The following is an 18,263-nucleotide window of genomic DNA, read 5'->3' as shown; positions in this document are numbered from 1 at the left end:
AATGCCCAGGGGACTTCCTTGGCAGTTCAGTAGTTAAGACTTTGACTTCCAGTGCAGTGGGGTGCGGGTTTGATCCTGGTCAGGGAGCTGAGAATCCACATGCCTCACTGCCAAAAAACCAAAACATAAAACAGAAGCAATATTGTAACAAATTCAATAAAGACTTTAAAAATGGTCCACATCAAAAAAAATCTTAAAAAAAATAAAATAAATGCCCAAAAGTCATTTAATTATTTAGTGCTCATTCATGATGAAAGCTGTTAGCATCCTAGAATCAGAAGAGAACTTCTTTAAACTGATTAAGAATATTTTAACATTTTCCATTTTTCTGCTGATGCAAACTGCTTTGAAAAGAGGTGTGTCAGGTAAGCTGTAGTATTGAGGGAATGGGAGGAGAGATAAGAAGGGACCACCCACACACCCACTGGATGATTAGATTAAGTTTCAGATTTAGTTAGCCAGGGATACAGAAACGTACAGAAGCAGGGCAGAGCACAGGGCAGGATGGCTGCAACAAATTTTGATGTTGGTTTTTCTTAGACTCTGGTACTGTGATGCAGTTAGGTAGTAAGCTTCTTATGACATGTCCATAAGAAGTGGGGTTTTGCCAGAGCTAAAAAAAACAAAACAAAACAAGAAACCAAACTAAGCAAAAAACCTGTACAAAATAGGCAAAGTTTACATCACCACCTCAGAAGAATTAACTCATACATGGTAAATGCACTTCCATTTAAGGGAATGTTTACAAACATTGGACTCTTCTGGTTCTTGAACCCAAGTTAGGGTCACTAAGGCCATTTCATCCTTCAAGACAAGAAATAGAGCCAGTGCCCAGGTGTCCCTGAGCAAATTCTCTGTCTCCAGCTTTCCAGCATTCTGGAAAACCTGCTCTTTATAATACACCCCTTGACTGTGATTCAGTGCCCTATTATCTGTGTGGCTCTGAAACTGTTTGGTATAATGATCACCACCAGAAATCAATTTCCTCACAGGCTCCTACACAAACAGTCTACTTAGCAGCTAAACATCAGTTTCCCCATTAAGTTCAACAGCATGAAGACGCCCACTGTCATCTCTACCAGTAAGAGCCAATGCATTAAGCCAGAAAAGAGAAAGGAGAGGAGAAAATTAGAATTGGAAAAGAAGAGACAAACTATCCTTGTTTGCAGAAAATTCATTTGTCTACATGGAAAACATAAGAGAACCTACAGCAAACTGTCACAACTAGTACATTTTCTGAAGATAATATCCATATTTAAGAATGAATAGCTTTTTTTTATTTCATAAGGAAAATTATACCTCTATAATGGAGAAATGTAGTTGTCACCATCTTGACTCAGTGATCCAACTTAATCTTATTAAGTGTGGTAGGCAGAATAATGGCCCCCTAAAGATGTCCACTCCCTAATGCCCAGAACCTGTGAATGTTATGTTACATTGCTCAGAATAGGGAAGTTATCCTGGATTATCTGAGTGGGCCTAATTTAATTGTATGAGCCTTTACCAGCAGAGAAAAATTTCCAGCTGAGAGCAAAAGAAAGCTGCAGCAGCAAGAGAAATCAGAGAGATTCCAGTCATGAGAGGGACTCCACATGTAGTTGCTGGCTCTGTGATTTAGAGGTCCACCTGCAAAGACTGGAGAGAGATCCCTAGAAGCTAAGGGTGGGCCTCAGCTGTCAGCTAGCAAGGAAACGAGACCTCAGTCCTATAATCATAAGGTACTAGATTCTGCCAACAACCTAGATGAGCTTGGAAGCAGATTCTCCCAAGAGCCTCTGGATGAGAACCCAGCTGGCTGAAACCTTGGTATTAGCCTTGTGAAACCTGGAGTAGAGAAAACAGCTAAGATGTATGTAAATAAGTTCATTTGAATCATAAGACATCCTGGGCTTCTCACCTACAGAACTCTCAGATAATAAACTTGTGTTGTTTGGAGCCACTGAAGTTGTGATCATTTCTTATAGCAGAAATAGAAAACTAAAACATTGATAAAGGACAGCCAGAGAGTGTTGCTTCCTAATATGATACAATATGAAATACACAGCATTACATGTATGAAGTATTCTTGCCAAAAATGTGTTATCTGAATCAAATTGAAATCTAAGGGATAGAGAAACACGTTAAATGGCACCACGAGGGAACGATGAGACAAATTTGGAATGTGGGACAACTGGATGTCAAGTACACCTGTTTCTCTCTGTTACGTTTTGAGCTCTTTAAACAGTCGTCATTTTTAGGCCTAGGTAGACATTTCTCCAAAGATATGCAATGGCCAACAGGCACAAGAAAAGATGCTCAGTATCGCTAATTGTTAGAAAAATGCAAATCAAAACTACAATGAGGTACTACCTCACGCTACTCAGAATGGTCATCATCAAAAAGTCTACACATTAAATAAATGCTGGAGAGGGTTTGGAGGAAAGGGAACCCTCCTGCATTGTTGGTGGGAATGTAAATTGGTGCAGTCACTATGGAGAAGAGTATGGAGGTTCCTTAGAAACTAAAAATAGAGCTACCTATGATCCAGCAATCCCACTCCTGGGCATACATCCAGAGAAAACTCTAATTCAAAAAGATACATGCACCCCAATGTTCATAGCAGCACTATTTACAATAGCCAAGACATGGAAGCAACCTAAGTGTCCATCAACAGATGAATGGATAAAGTAGGTGCAGTATATGTATACAGTGGAATATTACTCAACCATTAAAAAGAATGAAATATTGCCATTTGCAGAGAGAGAAAGAGAAATACCATATGATATCACCTTCCATTTAGGAAATGCATTACAAAATCTTAGAGAGCTGTGCAATTGTGTGCTCATACACATACATCCCTTGATGGTATTAGGCTTGCTAGGAATTTCCAGGCTGTAATTAGTAGCAATTTTCCAGAATTTTGTAGTGCCATCATTTGGCTGTCTCATGTAAAGCTTGTTCTCAATAAGATGAAAGAAAAAAAATCATATGATACCACTTATATGTGGAATCTAAAAAAGTGATACAAATGAACCTATTTATGAAACAGAAACAGACTCATAGACATAGAAAACAAATTTATAGTTACCAAAGGGGAAAGGGGAGGGGAGGATAAATTAGGAGTTTGGGATTAGCAGCTACAAACTACCATATATAAAATAAATAAACAACAGGATCCTACTCTATAGCACAGTGAACTTTTTCCATATCTTGTAATAATCTATAATGGGAAAAAATATAAAAGAATGGGAAAAGAATATATATATATATATTATGTATACATGGAGATATACAGTATATATGTATATATGGTAAAATTTATAGCTATTGGTAAAATTAGGATATTAGAATATTATGTAATATTGATAATTGAATAGTAGATATTTTGGGAAATTGTTAGTTTTGTTGTCTGTGATTATGGCACTGCGGTTGTGTCCTTAGTTTTTGGAGATTTTTGATGAAGTATTTATTTAGGAATGAAGTGTCATGGTGTCTATAATTTGTACTTTGAGATATTTTAGCCAAAAAAGTAAAAGAAACAGATTAAGCAAATATGGAAAAATATTAATTACTTAATCTAGAGGCTAGGTACATACATTTTAACATCCTTTCTAGTTTTCTGTATGTTTGAAAAATGAGGAAAAATTAAAGACAAAAAATAAATAGCATTCTATACACCAATAAAAACCCACTAAAAATGTAACTTAAAGATACACTTTACAACAGCAATAAAAACTCTTAGATGCTTAGGAATATATTTAACAAAACATCTACAAAAACTTAATGGAGAGAATTATAAAACATTTTTGAATGATGTAAAATTAGATTCAGACCTCACAAAAGAAACAAATACCATGCATAATGAAGATTACACATGAAATGCAAAACTTAAATGGATGTCTTAATCTTGGGCAGGAAAGTATTTCTGAAACAAAACAGGAAAAGTATAAATTATAAAGAAATATATTAATAAGCTTGTTAGTATTAAAATTTAAACTCAACAGATTAGGAAAAGATTTTCAAATTATATATTAATAAAAATTAATATCCAGAGTATCTAAGTAACTCCTATAAATTAATATTTTTAAAAGTAAGTGAAGTGATATGAAATAGTAATATAATATATCTTTAGGTAAAAGTTGTTAATTGTCACCAGAATTAATTTCAAGATTTCTTGTGGATGATTAGAGAAACAAATTACTTTCATATAATTTATGTAATTAAGAGATTCTTCATAATTTTTGTGTCATGTTTAATGCTCTGTATAACGTAAAATGATTTCAATGTGCATTAGGAACGTATCCCACAAATGCAGATGTAACAGATGCAAATTTATTCTAAATTATATAGATGAAGCATCCTGACAAATAATCTTATACCAACTGCTGGATGTAAAATTAAAGTTATTGACTATGGTCATCATATTTTGACTACTTAGCATATGCCACGTACTTTATAGATATCGTTTCAGTTAAATCTCACAACAATCCTGTGACATATTGATAATAGTAATATTATTAGCATTACAAAAGAGGAAACTGAGGTCTGCAGTAAACTTTTTCCCAAACCACGAAGTTAGTAAATAGCAGGGCCAACTTGAATCCAGGACTATGGCCTCCAAAGCCCACTCTCTAGACCCTTATACTCCACGACTTCCCATTTCTTTTGTTTCTCATGATTACCCAGTAAATGGACACATGAAGAATAGTTCTCAATCGTCTTTACATTTTCTTATAATTTTTTTGATCACAGATTTTTTCTCGATCGTTACTCAGTTTTAAAAGATTAATGGGCCTCCTCCTAGAAGCAGACAAAATATAACTCTTCTTAGGTAATTCTCAGTGGGAGAATCTAAAAGAAGTATTGTCTCAATTCCAGAGTGTTGCCAATATCTCCTACACGTGAACTGAAATGAGTAGTTAATGTTTTATTGCAGTGTATCATATCTAAACTCTGTTACATTCAAAAAGTGAAATTAATTTAGTTCTCTGTTTATAGGAATATGAAACTCAGATAGAGAAAGATATGTCCATTTCAGATGTGAATTCTATTACCGCACAAAGGATTAATTCTGCCAATTTTCTGAAAAAGGTAACAGCAAAAAAATAGTTTTATCAGTATGTTTGAATTTACTTTTGTGAAAACTGGTCTGCTGGATGCACAGCACTGTACTCTTCCCAGAGAGTCAGATGGACAGACCTGCTTACTCATCACCTTTTTCTGATCACTGAGGGGTTTTCTGTTCTACTCAGATTCCTTTTCAGGGTTAGTAACCGATCATCTGTAAATGTACAGTCGATGTACATTGTTGATGCAGCATTTCCTTCAATTGACAGGAATTATTAAAGCATATCCCAACTGTTTCCGTTTACACATGAACGTTAAAGACTTCCCATCTCCTTTTGACCCTAAAAGTTCACTGTAAGAAGTACACCAGCATTTGTCCAAAATCCCTAGTTTTATTAATAACTCATAATGCCGTACACTAGAGCAGTTAAGGGGACAAAGGGATGGAGGAGCTACTAGGAGACAGAAATAGTAGAGGAAGACATATGCTTCAGATATTTCCAGAACACACTAACAAATCCTAAACCACATTTGGGGTGGAATCCCTCACTGAATTTTACTCCTGATTTCTTTCCACTGACCCCTCATCGCTCCACTCCACACTTCTGGAGCGCGGGGACTGTATCTATAGATCCATAATGCCCAGCACGGTGCTCTTTACTCAGAAAATGTTGAGGAGTGTTTGAGCTATTAATGAAGTCGGGGATAAAATTGCAAGGCTGAGGAGGTTTCTAAGACTTTTGCGAGAGTAGAATCTATAGCCTTTGCTATAGGGCACCAGAGCAGCCTTTTAGGGTAACTTGAAAAGAAGCAGAGAGCCATGGAAAGATCTAAGGGATACAAACCAAATCCCTCATGGAGACAGGAGAGAAGCAACCTTATGTGACTAGAAGAGCCCTAGACAGGTGCGTGAAGACCTGTTCTGATCATCCTGTTTGTCTTTGGGCAAGTAATCTATGCCCTGAGTCCTGCTTTATTGGTCTATAAAAACAGGCGATAAAAATGCCTGCCTTGCTTTATGTCTGAAGTTAAGTGGCAAAGGAGATAAAACCTCAAGTCCTCTGCTAGTTTGCACTCTGTTCCTATGGGAGCAGGGTAGAAATGCAGACCATTATAGTTTCGTAGCCTGAAAGAGCACCTCCTCTTTATCACTGGCAGGCATCTTCCCCCACTCGCTCTTGCCCCTCCCACACCTTCTTTACTAGCTCCATATTTTTTTTTCAAAGTTGAGATGTGATTTAATAATGATATTTATGTCTTAGGAAATAAAGAGGTGTTCTTTCTCGTAAGAAAAGAGAACATATATCATCCTTATCTCTTCTCTCTTTTCTTCGGTGAGTGAGGAAGCCCAGAAGGGAGGGCAGCAGAGGATCAGGAAGGTGGTAAGAGAGCAAGTGTCTGAGGATTCTTGATCTTCATGTAGGAATCCTGGGGAGGAGCTTTAAGAACATTTTGTGATTGGTTTTTAGCTCCTTGTGAAGATTTCTTTGCTATTTCAGGAGAGTTTAAAACTACAAGTTCAAAGGATAATTACTTTAGTTACAGGTACGGGAATCCTGGTTTGACCCTGGAGGCCTAATAGAGCCATTGGTGTTTAAATCCTGCTATGGGAGGAACTCAGGGGACTGTGAGTTATGTGCATTAAACTTCCTGCTGTGTTACTGGGTGGGGTCAGTGGTGGCTGAGGCTGGAATTGGAGCAGTAAAGTCCCAGCAGTCTCACGGATTGCTAGATAAAGTTTTGCTGAAATATTTGCATCTAAGAGGCCAGTGCCTCTCCTCAATCTGTCCCTTTCATTACTTTACTCAATAAATACTTATTGAGCACTTGCTATGAATCAGGCATTATACTCGACATTGGAATTACAGCAGTAAACAAAATAGACTAAAATCCCTGACCTCCTAGAGGAGGTCATTCTGGTGGGGGAAGCCAGATAATGAACAAAACATTAGAATGTTAGAAAGGGATATGTGCTACAACGAAACAGGAAGAGAGGACAGGAGTGTGTGTGTGTGTGTGTGTGTGGTGGGGAGGGGGTTCCGAGGTAGGGGGTGCAGTGTTAGACAAAGTGATCAAGGAAAGTCCTTGAGAAGGTAACACTTCAGCAAAAGACCTGAAGGAACTGAAGGAGCTAGCCATGGAGTTTTTTTGGGAGAAGAACATTTCAGGCTGATGGAACCACGTGTGAAAGCTGTGAGGAAGGAATATGTGTGGCCTGTGGGAGGAATAGCAAGGAGCTCAGTCTGCGTGATACCAAGGGAGAAAAGGAGAAAGAGAGAGAGCGTGAGAAAGTGCACGAGTGAGAGGGCTGAAGCACGATGATGGGGTCAGAGGGAAGAGGGGTGTGGTTCACCTTCAGGAGAAAGAATTTGTTGCCCATATGGCAGGGTAATTCTTAGGAGTTATATATTTCCCATTCTCCTATCACCCCATTTTCCTAATTTAATCAGATCATTAGGCTCTAGGTTACATTATCTCCAGGGCAACTTGTGGCAGGACAGAAAGAGAAAATTGCCTCCAGACGCACTTCTTCCTCCTTTCATTTCTAAAAGTCTATACCTGTTGTGAAGGATGGGGTTAGAGGAGAAAGGGAGGGATTTCCTCAGACTAAAGAGAAGAATTTCAGAGTCTGTGGAGGAACCAAGGTCTATGGGTTCTGGAAGCAACAAGGGCTTAGGGGAATGGCTCTGTTCAAGCACTGAATATCTTACCAAGCTGACAGAGTGAGAGCCTAAAGTCAGAATAGGATGGACTCAGAGGAAATACAGAAATGTGATCACATTTCTTTGTGGATCAAGATTTGTGTCTGTACGAGTGCCTGTTGTAGAAACACATTCACAGGACGATCATCTCCTTTGATGAAGACTAGTTCTGTCTACGTAAACTGTGGGTTAGGTGGAAAGAGATGAGGGGGCATTAATGAGAGCATTGGGAATGATTTTAATAATGGTAGCAAACACAACCATACTTTCACTTCTCTAATTCCCCTTTTCATTCACTGCTTGCAAAAATTAGGAGTAAAAAATAGTGACACCAGTAGCATTGTATATACTTAATCTTAAAATATAAACTATGCATTTCTTTCAATTCTAAAATTTTTTTGTAGATGAGAAGATTGATAATGAAAAGAATTGCCAAAGTTAGCAAATTTAAGTTATCAGATATTGTGGCTGATTATGAAGAAGTTGTATCTGCAAGGTATGTACTAAAATTATTATGTAAGTCTGAAATATGAAGCTGTAAGCTAATACCTTCAAAGTCCTCTACTAAGTTCTCTATTTTTATATTAATTAAGTTAATGTCAAAATGCAGTTACAAAGCATAAAATGAAATTTAGTGACAAATATTTTTGGTCATTTTTAAATTGTATTTTGGACATATCTATATGATTTGTATTTTCAATTGTATAATATTTTAGTTTTTAACCCTCTCTTTATTGATAGTTTTTAGGGCAAGAAAGAAATACCTTTGTCCCAAATTAGTTTTGCCCTGAGATTTCCCTGTCCTGAGACTGCTACTGGAAAAGTCATTGCTGGTAGCACCACACACTAAGCCTATAGTCTCCCCCTTTCAAAACTGAATCCTCATTCATACAAGGGCTCTGTGATCCACAGGCAGCAGTTGGGGGAGCCTTTGGCTGAAGTAACTCAATTCTTATACTGTCCTATCTGTGAAACTTAAGGGTAGGAACTGGAATTTGGGATGCTATGTTTCTGGAAAACTGCCCTGGGGCCACTTGCAGATTCTTAATATTAACAATAAGGGTTTAATTGGTTTAGGATGCTGAAATCTATTGTTTGGGGGGGGGTTCTATTCTAAAATATATCGTGAAGTAAGTCTTCCATGAGCACATGTTTTTAAATGAAAATTTATTGTTTTAAAAGTTTTATTGGGATATAGTTGATTTACAATGTTGTGTTAGTTTCAGGTGTCCAGCAGAGTGAATCTGTAATATATATATATATACACACACATATATCTACCCTTTTTAAGATTCTTTTCCCATATAGGCCATTACAGAATGTTAGTATAGTTCCTGTGCTATACAGTAGGTCCTTATTAGTTATCTATTTTATATATAGTAGTGTGTACGTGTCAATGATGAAAACTTATTTTTTTAATTTTTTTATCTTATATTGGAGTACAGTTGATTAACAATGGTGTGTTAGTTTCAGGTGTACAACAAAGTGATTCAGTTATACGTATACATATATATATTCTTTTTCAAATTCTTTTCCCAGTTAGATTGTTACAGAATATTGAGCAGAGTTTCTTGTGCTATGCAGTAGGTCCTTGTTGGTTATCCATTTTAAATATAGCATTGTGTACATGTCAGTCCCAAACTCCCTAACTATCTCTCCCCCCTACTTCCCCCCAGTAACCGTAAGTTCTCTTAAGTCTGTGAGTCTGTTTCTGTTTTGTAAATAAGTCCATTTGTATGTTTTTCTTTAGATTCCACATATAAGGGATGTCATATGATATTTCTGACTTACTTCACACAATATGACAATCTCTAGGTCCATCCATGTTGCTGCAAATGGCATCATTTCATTATTTTTAATGGCTAAGTAATATTCCATTGTATGTATGTACCACATCTTCTTTATCCATTCCTCTGCTGGTGGACATTTAGGTTGCTTCCATGTCCAGGCTATTGTAAATAGTGATGCTATGAACATTGGGGTGCATGTGTCTTTTTGAATGATGGTTTTCTCTGGGTATATTCCCAGTAGTGGGATTGCTGGGTCATATGGTAACTCTATTTATAGTTTTTTAAGGAACCTCCAAACTGTTTTCCATAGTGGCTGTACCAGTTTACATTCCCACCAACAGTGCAGGAGGGTTCCCTTTTCTCCACACTGTCTCCAGCATTTATTGTTTGTGGATTTTTTGATGATAGCCATTCTGACTGGTGTGAGGTGATATCTCGTAGTTTTGATTTGCATTTCTCTAACAGTTAGCGATGTTGAACATCTTTTCATGAGCCTCTTGGCTGTCTGTATGTCTTCTTTGGAGAAATGTCTATTTAGGTCTTCTGTCCATTTTTTGATTGCGTTGTTTGCTTTGATGATATTACCATCTCAGCTGTTTGTAAATTTTGGAGACTAATCCCTTGTCAGTCACATCATTTGCAAATATTTTCTCCCAATCTGAGGATTGTCTTTTTGCTTTTTTTATGGTTTCCTTTGCTATGCAAAAGCTTTTGGGTTTAATTAGGTCCCATTTGTTTATTTTTGTTTTTATTTCCATTACTCTGGGAGATGAATTGAAAAAGATATTGCTGAGATTTATGTCAGAGAATGTTCTGCCTATGTTTTCCTCTAAGAGTTTTATAGTGTCCAGTCTCACATTTAGGTCTTTAATCTATTTTGAGTTTATTTTTGTGTGTGGTGTTAAAGAATGTTCTGATTTCATTTTTTTAAATGTAGCTGTCCAGTTTTCCCAGCACCATTTGTTGAAGAGACTGTCTTTCCTCCATTGTATAGTCTTGCCTCCTTTGTTGTATTTATAGATGAATTGACCACAGGTGCATGGGTTTATTTCTGGGCTTTCTATCCTGTTCCGTTGATCTATATTTCTGTCTTTGTGCCAGTACCATACAGTTTAGATGACTAGAGCTTTGTAGTATAGTCTAAAGTCTACGTTTTATTTTCAGTCTTTGGAGGAAAATAGGTGTGACCATAAAGCTATAATTACATAAGTTTGTGCTGCCAGGGTTGGCAACACGTATAACTAGCTCCTTTTCAGAACCATGTAGAAAAGTTGAGTATCTAACCACTTTCAAGAGAACGATTCCTGACAAAATGAATAATCCTTTGAAATAACATCATGCTTCATGGAATTACCTCTCCATGCCCTTGTTTCTTCTTGGCCCATATACCCAAAGAACATGGAGCAATCACATTCTCTCTTAACATAGCATCTCTTCTATGCTCAGAAAAAGATTTTTGCCTTGAGTCTAAGACAACTCTGTCTCCCCTCCACAATGGAGAGAACATGGTTCAGAATAATGACCTTATTTATAATAATTAGTTTAAAATTTGATATTTTTCAAATCTTAAGTTATCTTGTATCTGTGTGATTGATCATTTTTTACTCTTTAGCCAGTTGACACGTGCAGTTTGTAAGCTTCTTGAACGACGAAGAAAGTTGAAGCCTCAGAGGCAAGAAAGGAAAAAAGTGGCAGCACAGACTATCTGTGATGGAGATATTAAGATTCTTGTCAGAATACTGAGGGCTTATAATATTCCTACAAGGAAAACAATAGTTAATAGGTAAGGCAGTTACACCAGTTTTGGTAGCTGCAAAAGATGTCTTAAATGTAAATTTCTATACTGCCTTCTTAATAAAACTATGCACTTTATTAATGCTGCATATTCAGAAACTGAATGAAAGTTGAAATCTTCATTTGGATAGTCAAACTTATTGTCATTGCTACCTATTAAAATTTTTCAGAAGTTTGCGATGCCCAAAGTACCTTTAACATGTATATTTTTGGGTGCTATGTAAAATAAATGCCTTCTGTCCCTATCCCTATTGTGAAAACTTAAGCTGCTGTTGCTAACTACACTGTTCTCTACAACTGTCCTCTCACAGTACTGGAAGTATATAGACTACAGGAGAGAGTAGGCTCCATTTTGAACGTGTCATTTTAGGTGACTTCTACAAAAATCAGACCTTACCCATCTCTTCTGCAGGCACTCAGTGCTTTGTATTTGTGTTTCTTGGGCAGAGGTTATGTGGGGTCAGAATACATGAATATTAAAAACTCATGAGTATTTAGTGTATCCTGAATATCGAGTGTCTCATATATTTAATCTCATATATAGTTTATATATTGTGAATATTTAGTGCCCAGTTACCTCAGGAATACTGAGTATCCCTCTCTATCTACATTTAACACATATGTGCTCTACTTGCTTATTTTATGTTTACCACATCCCGTGAACTCTACATATGAAAAACAAATATTTTGCTTACTAACTACTAATCTATAGTTAAAACCTCTTAAAGGTTTTGCCTATGTTTTATATTATAAAATATGACTTTATGATAGAACAGGTATTCTCAAAACAAATGCCCATTTCAAGGCTGTTTTGTGAAATAAGGACATTATAAAATTACCACCATTTTCTATAATAATGAATTTGTAAAAGAAAGAATATTGTAACACCAAAAATAAGAAGAATGTAATCTCAAAGTATTAGTTGCCCTAATTTTCTCCTTTTGCTGAGGATCAGTGAAAACTCTGTCACAGACTGGTTCCAATCCATACTTCAGCATTCAGGAGCTACCCTTCCAGAGGCAGAGATTGTCACATATTTATCTCTAACCACCTATGATATGAAGATCCAAAGCAAAGTCTCTAAGATCCTGGGTAACTGACATATATCTCTATAAGCATAAGCAAAACCCTACCTACTCCCACCAAAACTAATGTTAAAATTAATTAAAGTGTATATCTCTATATTGCTTTTCCTTAAGGGTCTTGGATATGCCTACTTACTTGATGTCATCCATGTCTCGCCTCAGACATAAGGAAACAACGAAATCCGTAGCCTCAGATGAGATCTTAAATGAGATAAGTATTTAACACTTCTATAAAGTGCAGTTTTGATCATGTTTTCCCTGAACTGCAACTGGCCACTAATTGGACTATCCATCGCTAATCTCCTGGGCTTCTAGTTTACTCTCCATAACACCGTGAAGGTACTCTTTATAAAATGTAATTCTAACTATTTCATTCTCTGCTTCCCTTCTCTCAGGGTCTATAGAGTAAGGTGCAAGCTCCTTAGAATGGTGGCTTCTTAGAATGTCCACCAAAATCTGTAAGGATCTGATTCTTACCTACCAATCAGCTACATTTCTCATCACTCCACAGTGGTATCATATCATACTACTATTTGTTCCAGAAGGCCTTTCCTTTGCCTGGAATGGCCACTGTACCTCTGTGTTATTGGCCACATGAACTACTATTGAATGTTTCAAAGCCCAAGCCCAAGCAGTGTTTTCTCTGTGAAGTTCTCCTTATCCTCACCCCAGAAAGTTAATCATTTCTCTCTCCTGAGTAGCTATTATACCGTGAATATATTTCTTTTATTTCTTACATTTCATTACAATTATTTGTTTACCTGTTTATTTTCTCCTGATACCCTTAAGGTAAAAATCCTTAAGGATTTCCATTGATTTTTGGATCCTAGCCGAGTAGTACCAGGATGTTGAATAAGATGAAGAAATGTTAATTGAATGAATGAATGAATGAATAATGGTTGTTTGAAAAACTAGAAAAAGTAAGCCACCCAGTTATCGGCCAGTAGCTAAGTAATTTCTGCCTTTTATCAACTGTGTAGACTGTTACAAAGATCTAGTCAGCGTTTATTATGTGTTTCAGGACGCTGTGCACCCCTTTGTGGAAGTTTCCTTTCAGCACACTGTATACCAAACCAGTGTTGCACGTGGATCTCATCCCTCCTGGAATGAAGAAATCAAAGTAGATTTTATGTAAGTTGGAGTCCATTTTCCCTCCGCTTCTAAAACAGAGCAATAAAAAATTATTTTCTTGAGCCATTTATTGACAATAATAATTGATATAGGCTTCATTTTTGAGTTTTTAAATTATGAAGTATTTCTTACGTAGATATTAATATATATAATGTATATGTAAATGTAAGTTATGAGGAAAAATGATAAAATGAATACCCGTGTATCTACCATCTAGCCTAAGAAGTGGAGTATTACCAATATTTTTGAGGGCTCCACTGTGTCAATACTTAATTTCCTTCCACCCCAGAGGTAACAACCATGAATTTGCATTTATTAGTCCCTCTCTTTCTTTATGATTTTAAACAGTATTTGTCACTAGCTATGTTTTATTTACTTGTGGATGTTTTTCAACTTTATATAAATTGAATTATCTTTTGCAGTCTGTTTCTTTATTCTCAATTATTTTGAGAGATTTATCTATATTCATACCTGTAACTATTCCTTCCTTCCTTTATTTTCACTTCTGTATAGTATTCCACTGTATTAAAATGCCATAATTTATTTATATTTTATCCTGTTGATGCACATTTGCCTGGTTTTAATGTTTTGCTGTTGCGAATAGTGTTGCTCTGAACATTCTTGTACTTGTCATCTGGAACACACATGTAAGGCTTTCTTTATAAGACAGTAGTTCTCAAGGTATTTTGTGCACTGAAATCACCTGTACAGCTTCTTTAAACAAATTGCTGGGCCCAGCTCCATAGTTTCTAATTCAGTAGCTCTGGGGTAGAGCCTGATACATAATTCCATTTCTAACAAGTTCCCAGGTGTTACTGATGCTACTAGTCAGGGGACACTTTGAGACCCTTTGCTCTACGTTCTATATCCAGGAGTGGAATCGCTTCCACTTTACTAGCTAATGCCAAATTTTTTCCTAAAGTCATTGTGCCAATATATACTCCCAGCAGCAATATAAAAATTCCTATTGTGCCACGTCTTCAATAATATTTTGTATTTTTAAAATTAATTTTTCTAATGCGGCGGATCTAAAGCGATATTGTGGTTTAATTTACATTCCCAGATTTCTAATGAGATTCAGTTTCTTTTTTGTCCATTTTAAACAAATCAATAGGCTTTATTTTTTAGAGCAGTTTAGGTTCACTGTAAAATTGAGCAGAAAGCAGAGAGTTTATATATATCCCCTCCCTACAACACACACACACAGCCTCCCTAAATGTCAGTGTGGTACATTTGTTACAATCACTGGACCAATGGTGACACATTATCTAAGTTCACAATTTACATTAGAGTTCATTCTTTGTGTTGTACATTCTATGGGTTTTGACAAATGTATAATGACGTGTATCTACCACGTAATATCATACAGCATGGTTTCACTGCCCTAAAAATGCCCTGGGCTTCACCTGTTCACCCCTTCATCCCTCCCCTGGAACCTCTGGCAACCACTGATCCTTTTACTGCCACCATAGTTTTATATTTTCCAGAGTGTCATTGCATGTCAGTGTTCTCCATAAAAACAGAACTAACAGGGTGTGTGTGTGTGTGTGTGTCTCTTTGACTCTCTTTTACCCTCTGTAATAGGGGTGGGCCTCATCCAATCAGTGGAAGGCTTAATAGAAAAAAAGACTTACCCCACCTAGGAAGGGGATTCTGCCAACGCACTGCCTTCAGCCTTGAACTGCAACTCTTCTCTGGGCTTCCCTCCTGCCAGCTTACCCTGCAGATTTGGGGCTTACCTTCCCCCACAATCACGTGAGACAGTGTTACAGAGGGTAGTTTGCCTTACTCAAAGTCTACTGACTTTTTTAATGTGGAAAGAACCTTAACATGACATCTACCCTTTTAACAAATTTTTAAGTGTGCAATATATTATTCTGAATGTAGATAAAAGGTTGTACAGCACATCTAGAGCTTTTTCATCTTCCTTCCCTGAAGTTTTACGCCTGTTGATTAGTAACTCCTCATTTCCCCCTCCCCCCAGCCCCTGGCAACCACCATTCTGCTCTTCGACTCTATGAGTTTGACTAAGTTAGATGCCACATATAGGTGGAATTGTGCAGTCTTTCTATGACTGGTTTATTTCATTTAGTATAATGTCCTCAAGGTTCATCCATGGTGTCACATATTGCAGAATTTCCTCCTTTTTTAAGGGTGAGCAGTATTCCATATATATACACGATTTCTTTATCTATTCATCTGTCAACAAACATTTAGGATACTTCCATACCTTGGCTGTTGTGACTAGTGCTGCAGTGAACATAGGAGTGCTAACATCTCTTTGAGATTCTGATTCAGTTCATTTGGATAAATACCTAGAAATGGGATTGCTATATCACATGGTAGTTCTACTTGTAATTTTTTGCGGAATCTGCGTAACATTTTGCATAGCAGCTGCACCATTTTGCATTCCCAGCGACAGTGTGCAGGAGTCCCAGTTTTACACATCTTCACCAACACTTATTAGTTTATTTTTTTGATAATAAAAAAATCATAACAGGTATGAAGTGATATCTCATTGTAGTCTTGATCGCATTTCCCTGATTATTAGTGAGTGTTTTATTATTCGCAATTTTGAGCGTTTTTTCACGTATCTATTGGCCATTTGTATGTCATTTTTGGAAAATGTCCATTCAAGTTTTAGCACATTTTAAAATCAGATTATTACCTCTTTTACTACTGAGTTGTATGAGCTCTTTATGTATTTTGGAGCTCTTTATGTGTTTTGCAAAACATATGTATTATAACGGACTCCCATTCCATAAGTTGCCCTTGCACTCTGTCCATCATTTCCTTTGCTGTGGAGAAAGTTTATAGTTTAATACAGTTACACTTTTTAATTTTTGCTTTTGTTGCCTGTGCTTTAGTATCATGTCCGTGAAATTATTGCCACAACCAGTGTCATGAAGCTTTTCCCCTGTGCTTTCTTCCAGGAGCTTTATAGTTTCGGTTCTTACATTTTAAGCCTTTAATCCATTTTGAGTTGAATTTTGTATATGGTATAAGATAAAGATCAAATCTGATTCTTTTGCACATAGTTTTACCAACACCATTTGTTGAAGAGACTGTCCTTTGCTCATTGTGCACTCTTGGCACCCTTTTCAAAGATCAGTTGACCTGATGTAGATGCAGGGATTTATATCTAGGCTCTATATTCTGTACCACTGGTCTATATGTCTGTCTTTATGCCAGTACCATACTGTTTTTAAAAAATTAATTAATTTTATTTATTTTATTTTTGGCTGCATTGGGTCTTTGTTGCTGTACACGGGCTTTCTCTAGTTGTGGTAAGCGGTGGCTACTCTGTCGTGGTGTGCGGGCTTCTCATTTCAGTGGCTTCTCTTGTTGCAGAGCAGAGGCTCTAAGCATGTGGACTTAAGTAGTTGTGGCACATGAGCTCAGTAGTTGTGGCTTGCGGGCTCTAGAGCGCAGGCTCAGTAGTTGTGGCTCATGGGCTTAGTTGCTCTGCGGCATGTGGGTTCTTCCCAGATCAGGGCTCAAACCCATGTCCCCTACATTGGCAGGTGGATTCTTAACCACTGCGCCACCAGGGAAGCCCCATACTGATTTCATTACTGTAACTTCGTAATGTATGTATTTTGAAATCAGGAAGTGGAATCTCTGGCTCTTTTCTTTCTCAAGATTCATATTTGATGCTAAAGCTATATAAATAGATTTTTTTTTTTGTAATTGACAATAAAGTGCACTGATCAAGACAAATTTGAAACATAGAACTTAAAATTGTTCTCTAAACTCAATTAGCAATTTTCAGTTGTTACTTCCTATACATCTATAGCTCTCTCTAGGGTAAAGGGAATATAAGGAACTGTCCACTACATCCATTATCAAAGTTCTTTCTCTTTTCCTTGTGCCCTTACCCCTTCTCCTGCCAATCTTGTTCAGCTTCCTTAATTTCTGCAGATCATGTGGTTCTTGACTATTTGCATGTTTTTTTGATGGTATCCTTCTGACTTTTTAACTCCTGAATTTCTTCTGACTTTTTAACTCCTGAATTTCTTCCATTTCTAGCCAACCTTTTGGTCTCCTGGACATTGGGCTTCTGGTGTTTTTCCCTTCACCATCTGTGTTCTTTTTTCTTTTTTAATATCTTTATTGAATTATAATTGCTTTACAGTGTTGTGTTAGTTTCTGCTGTACAACAAAGTGAATCAGCTGTATGTATACCTATATCCCCTCCGTCATGAGCCTCCCTTCCACTCTACACCCTCCCCATCCCACCCCTCTAGGTGTTCTTGACCTTGGCCCTTTGTGAGTGGGTCCTGACTTCCAGGATGAAACAATCTGTCTATGCCCTTCACCCTCCAGCCACTGTGTTTCCTGCAAGATTGTATAAAAGAGGTCCTAGCTATAGGCTCTAACCAGGAAGCTCCATAGTCATCCAGTCACTTTCCAAGCAAACTAAGCCTTGAGGGCCCAGATGCAAGCTGTGGGAGCACAGGACCACCAACCACCACTGCCTTCTGTGGTCCTTTCTTGCCAAAGAGCTTTGACATAATCCCCTCACTCCAATAATTGGTCCCACAGAAGGAAATTCTGTACTGTATGAACAATCACATGCCAGCCACCACACCTTAAAGTGAAAACCTGCAGACCCTAACTAAGATTGACAAAGGAGACAGAGAAACACTGTTTATACCATTATTTTAGCTTTGAAGGAAAAACTCAAATAGGTCAGCTTACCTTGGAATTTATTA

The 18,263-nt window shown here is 37.1% G+C and overlaps 1 protein-coding gene across 1 annotated transcript in view; it reads left to right on the top strand.

Annotated features, from left to right (window-relative positions):
* CC2D2B (coiled-coil and C2 domain containing 2B) overlaps positions 1 to 18,263 on the top strand; it is a 96,271-nt gene that overhangs the window by 48,792 nt on the left and 29,216 nt on the right. Inside the window, 5 exon segments of the mRNA XM_057736949.1 lie at positions 4,978 to 5,070; positions 8,153 to 8,244; positions 11,151 to 11,321; positions 12,532 to 12,652; positions 13,439 to 13,548. Coding sequence (XP_057592932.1) covers positions 4,978 to 5,070; positions 8,153 to 8,244; positions 11,151 to 11,321; positions 12,532 to 12,652; positions 13,439 to 13,548 — 587 coding nt within the window.

This window comes from Hippopotamus amphibius, chromosome 5, assembly GCF_030028045.1.
Source record: "Hippopotamus amphibius kiboko isolate mHipAmp2 chromosome 5, mHipAmp2.hap2, whole genome shotgun sequence".
Classification (NCBI taxonomy): domain Eukaryota; kingdom Metazoa; phylum Chordata; class Mammalia; order Artiodactyla; family Hippopotamidae; genus Hippopotamus; species Hippopotamus amphibius.
Note: the sequence above shows the minus strand (reverse complement) of the source record. Positions and strands in the feature narration are given on the sequence as shown.